The sequence below is a fragment of the Diorhabda carinulata genome, chromosome 9 (genome assembly GCF_026250575.1).
Source record: "Diorhabda carinulata isolate Delta chromosome 9, icDioCari1.1, whole genome shotgun sequence".
Classification (NCBI taxonomy): domain Eukaryota; kingdom Metazoa; phylum Arthropoda; class Insecta; order Coleoptera; family Chrysomelidae; genus Diorhabda; species Diorhabda carinulata.
Window position 1 is genome coordinate 22,664,466 of NC_079468.1, and position 5,114 is coordinate 22,669,579.

General features: G+C 29.4%; 2 protein-coding genes across 2 annotated transcripts; one reads left to right on the forward strand and one right to left on the reverse strand.

Moving 5' to 3' along the window:
- The first annotated feature begins 169 nt into the window (after nt 1-169).
- On the forward strand, nt 170-1,087 carry LOC130898213 (activator of basal transcription 1-like). The gene is made up of 3 exons (XM_057807319.1): nt 170-443; nt 502-721; nt 784-1,087. The coding sequence occupies exons 1-3, from the start codon at nt 257-259 to the stop codon at nt 1,007-1,009; spliced, it is 633 nt and encodes a 210-aa protein (XP_057663302.1). The 5' UTR covers nt 170-256; the 3' UTR covers nt 1,010-1,087.
- Nucleotides 1,088-2,302: 1,215 nt separating this feature from the next.
- LOC130897880 (probable 28S ribosomal protein S26, mitochondrial) lies at nt 2,303-3,202 on the reverse strand. Its single transcript, XM_057806821.1, has 2 exons — nt 2,883-3,202; nt 2,303-2,764 (listed from the first exon to the last, which is right to left on the reverse strand). The coding sequence occupies exons 1-2, from the start codon at nt 3,104-3,106 to the stop codon at nt 2,332-2,334; spliced, it is 657 nt and encodes a 218-aa protein (XP_057662804.1). The 5' UTR covers nt 3,107-3,202; the 3' UTR covers nt 2,303-2,331.
- Between the last annotated feature and the right edge of the window lie 1,912 nt (nt 3,203-5,114).

Consider the following 5,114-nt stretch of genomic DNA (forward strand, 5'->3'; position numbering starts at 1 on the left):
TAACGTTCCGTGTCACTTTTATAAGCGTATTTTCTCTACGTTTTTTATATTATATACCCAGAGTAGGTATAATTAAAAGTATTTTTTTCTATAATTTATGATTACACATTTAAAAACGACTCCATAATTAATAAATGATGTAAATCACACTCGGAGTACCCCCGAGTGGATTTGCAAACAAAGAAAAATCATAACCTCACTAAGTCACATTTTGGTGTACACAAAGTATCCGATTTATAATAAGAAATTATACAGTATGACTCAAGAAAATAGTGAATCCGATCAGGAACCCTCAACAAGTATTGGGAAAGTCAAAAAACCTGCTAAAAGAGGCATAATATATTTATCAACTATTCCACCTTATATGAATGTAACAAAAATACGGGATTTTTTTAGTGAATTTGGTACAGTAGGAAGAATATATTTACAATTAGCAGATAAAGGTTATTTGACAATGATTTATTTAATTCATAATTTACAAATAAGAAATTTTTGTTTCAGAATTAAAATATGATGGCAAAGACAAAACAAAAAAGAAAAGGAAAGTGGCAAAAAAATTTACGGAAGGTTGGGTAGAATTCGAAAAGAAATCTATAGCTAAGAAAGTAGCCGCTCTTTTAAACAATACACAAGTTAGTAATAGAAAAAAATCAAAACAATATGATCATATTTGGAATATGAAGTATCTATCTAATTTCAAATGGACACATTTACATGAGAGGTTAGTACACAAAATTTATCGAATGTAATCTTTATTAAAAACTTGTGAAAATTTATCTTCAGACTAGCATATGAAAAGGCCGCCCGAAGACAAAAATTAAGAGCTGAAATCCAATTGGCAAAGAAGAAGAGTAATTTCTTTGCATCTAATATAGAAAAAACAAAGAAAAACAAAACAGTCGTCAACAAAGAATTTGAAAATATAGAAGATAATTTTGAGAAAAATTCTAGCGAAGAAAAATCAAAAGATATAGAAGATAGAAAACAATTTTTACGATCCCTATTTTAAATAATTTAGTGTAAATTGAGTAAATTAATTAATAAAAAACAAAACAATTGTTATCATTACAACACAGTGGCTCTTCAAGTTTAAAGTCTTCAATTGAAGCACGAAAAGGGAAGTTTTAAATTGGTTGATTGTATCCCAGACAAATATAGAGTGAGACAAATTTCTGTGGGTTCTATTAGACCTAAAATTAAATTTTTGAATACAAAATATACAGTATGGACGTTTTACAAGTGTCCCCATAAATTAAATAAAATACCCTTGATTCTGTTACTTCATTATTTTCCAATAGTAGTTGGTTGTGACGTTGTCTAAGTATAAAACTATCGACTTAAAATTATTCACACTTCATTTTCATTAAATTTGTCAACAATTAACTAGGTTGTTAAAATAAGAATATACTTAGGCCACCCTATATATTAAATAGCTACAATACGAGGGTTGTCTGAAAAAATTTCCTATTTAAATCTAAAGATGTCAGCACCATTGATGTCAACCAGTTGAAATTTTGTTCACGGAAGCGAAAGCATCTGTTGCCTATAACGTCCCTACGTTACGCCACCGACAATATTCATTTTCTCTCTCGTTCGAGACACTTTATCTATACTACGCATGCTTGATAACTCGCAGAATAGAGTTGGAGGATAGAGAAATCGTTGACATTCTGTCCTCTTTAGTCAAAACAACTACCACTCGAAACTGTTCATATAGAAATATTACATTGTATGGTATTGCACAACAAAAATCATAGGGTTGCTCTTGGTAGCTGCACTGGAACTACTGACCGGACCAATGCAAGAGAGTTCATGAGTTTAAAGAATTATTTCGATCGGATACAAAGAACGATATAGTACAGAGAGTAATGGAGCATTTGTTATATTTGAGGTTATTTGATTTGATTCAGGTCTTGTAGTATTAACAATAATGGAAAACGATTACTTTTTGATATTTTATATTCGTCCTATGATGTGAATGGGGTGAACTAGTTCCCTTGCGCTGCTACTAAGAACAACGACACTAGCGCTGGTTCTACTAGTATACACTTCAGGAACTGGCTCTGCCAGTGCAGCTACCAAGGACAAACCTCATTTTATCTTTGCACCTCTGCACTACAGTATAGTCAGCTGATTGTTCTGTTTCTTTGAGATATTGGCTTAGTTACAATTTCACAAATTTTTAGCTGGGAGGAATTTTTTTTGTTGTCCAAGGGAGGCTACTGCCACTCATCAACAACTTTAGGTAATGGAAAATTTATTGGAATACAAGGAGAAGTGGGTTGTACAAAAGAAAAACACATTTATACTTGAGAATAATTTATTAAACAATTACTGTGATACACCAACTTGTTCTTTATTTTTATCGACTAAAGTATCTCTTCCCAAAATTTTTTCACCCTCTAAATTCACAGCAAAATTATAATCTACTGGTGTAGCAAGTGCTCTTTCAATAGCTTCGTCTATATTCTGTGGTGTAATAAAATGTTTTGAGGCTTCCTTTTCTCTCCTTACAATTTCTTCTACTTCCATTTTCTTCTGTTCTTTTTTGTGCTTTTCTAATTCAATTCTTTGAAGAGCATATTCTATATCTTTCTCATGTTGTGTAGTAATAATCTTCTCTCGTAATTCCTTCTGTTTTTCATTCCATTTTGCGTTAATTGCTGAACTTTTTTCATAATCTTCTAAAAATACTCTTCTGCTTTCTTCTGGATCTTCACTAACTTGTGCAAATTCTGCACTATGATTCACCATGAAAAAGTATCTAGAAGTACATTTTTTTATTGATAATAGCTACATATACTAAATAATGTAATTTATCAATTTTTTTGTTAAAATCTCCTTTAAAGCATAGTTGGGCTTAGAAATTAAAACTACCATACCTTAAAGATTTCATTGTTGTACGATAATTGTTGAAAAGTCTCATAAGTTCAAGTTTTTCATCTTCTGGAATAGTAGGGCGTTTTGGAACTCTAAATAATTTACTTTTTGCAGTACCTAAAGCTATAGGCTTCCTTCTCCTAAATTGCCTTATAGAATCATATTTTGTATAGTTAATTGCTTCATTTAATACTAATGAACGTACATTTGCCGTTATTCTAAGCATAGTTTATTAATTTATTTTGAATTCGTAAATTCCAAAAACACTACTTAACATAACCTAATAATCTAGTGGCAATGTTGTCAAATCATGACCGGACAGATTGAACGAAGAAAAATCAGAAATAGGGAAAAATATTAAGAACTAAAAAAGTCATTGCTATCTATGGATTTCTCCAACTGAAAGATCTTTGTCATGTACCATATTATTTCAAGAATAACTGTATAAAATGTTTATTACGAAACTGTACACCTGGCAACACTGATTTTACTTCTGACAGAAGTATTACAGAAGAAGATATTATTTTTATTAAATTCGTAAAGTAGCTGAAGCCCATTTAACAATCTGTGATAAAGTTAAAAATATCTCAACATATCTTTTTGTTAAAAACATAGAGCGGAGCGTGTTTGATGGATATGCTCTTAATCAGCGATAAATACGTGCGACAAATCACTTCGACCCTTATGTTTCCATATACCCGTCGCTTCTTTTTCCTATTTTTTTGTGATAATAATAATATCAAATTATGTATTCTTTCTCTATAAAGCACAAATTTTATGAAGGAAAATTGAATAATTAAAGGATTAGATTTTTTATGCAGAGTGAGCCACAGATCATACCCTTAGGGTGAGCTTTATCTATGATAGCTCTCATATCTAATTAAAGAATAATCAACTGAAAATGAGAATAATATACGTATTATTATAATAAATATTGGAATAAAATACTATCCAATGCGTGTTACGAGTAAACGTATTAAGTTAATCATTTTTTAAATTTAGTATAAGATTTTCGAAAATTGTAAAATATTGACATTCATCATGTCAAAGTATTTTAGTTGGCTATTCTGAAGAATACAAAAAAATTGATGTGTCCAGCTAACAAGTCGATACATTGTCAAAAGTGTCAAGTATTGTAAAAGAAAATAGAATTTTTTTGTTTTCGACAATATTTTTATTTTCTATTAGTGAGGTAATACATTTTATTGAAAATGAACAACATTAGTCCAACAACAGGTAGGCCTGAATAGCTTACTCACTGTAGTGTTGTTGATTTTCTTGTACTTTGCTTTGTGCATGATAAAAAATGTTTTAATTTGCAATAATCACGCCTATCCAACGCAAAATAATATTTGCTTAATATGATAATATAAATTAATCATTACTAAGGAACCGATAGGTTAGCACATGACGTGTCAGTAGGGTCAAAGAATTTTTCTATTGCGGAAATATATTTGTAATAGTAACAAAATTACCATAAACAAAAACGTACATTCATGTAAATTGTCATGAATTTTTCAACGTGAGAATTATCTGGAATAATTATTAAAATTTTATGTTCTTGTTTATTTTTTATTCGTAGTGTCTAATGAACCGACTAAGATAGGTCAGTAACAAACGTAATGCTGAATATTTACAATAGACTTTCTCATTTTTTTTTTTTTGAATGATCTAATTTATTTACGAAATATCTTATCGTTGATTTATAATTATTAAATGTTGTAATAAAATATTTATGAATAAGATAGCGTCGGCATATTTATTTAGGTTAGTTGCTCCCGTAGTAAATTATAATATTATTTAAAAACTTCCTGATACATTAAATTACGCATATTAATGAGTAAAAATAAAACGCTTTCATTTTTTTGTTTTAGAGTTTTAATTATGAACGCTTATTTTGCTTTGTTTATTAATAGTTGTTAGTATTACTACTTTTTAATTTATACAAATTATCTTCAGTCATTTGAATAAGAGAAAGATTTATATAAAATATCAACGATTTCGCTAAATGCCATACATATAACTGTTTAGCTCAAAAAAATTTCTATTTTCGTTTTAGTAACTGATTCAATATTTTATTCCATTCTATTCCCTATAATGTTTTTTAAAAAATATAAAATCCAGTAACACAGTATTTGTACTAAATATCTAAACAGATGAATATTCCGTTGTATGGTAGGGTAGACACTACCAGCTTGTGTGTAGTGCTGGTCGTCAAGGTATTGGCGTAAATT

Coding starts and splice junctions, on each gene's coding strand:
- LOC130898213 (XM_057807319.1), top strand. CDS start 257: ATGACTCAAGAAAATAGTGAATCCGATCAGGAACCCTCAACAAGTATT. Junction 444..501: donor TTTACAATTAGCAGATAAAG/GTTATTTGACAA, acceptor TTTTTGTTTCAG/AATTAAAATATGATGGCAAA. Junction 722..783: donor TGGACACATTTACATGAGAG/GTTAGTACACAA, acceptor ATTTATCTTCAG/ACTAGCATATGAAAAGGCCG.
- LOC130897880 (XM_057806821.1), bottom strand. CDS start 3,106: ATGCTTAGAATAACGGCAAATGTACGTTCATTAGTATTAAATGAAGCA. Junction 2,765..2,882: donor ACAACAATGAAATCTTTAAG/GTATGGTAGTTT, acceptor ATGTACTTCTAG/ATACTTTTTCATGGTGAATC.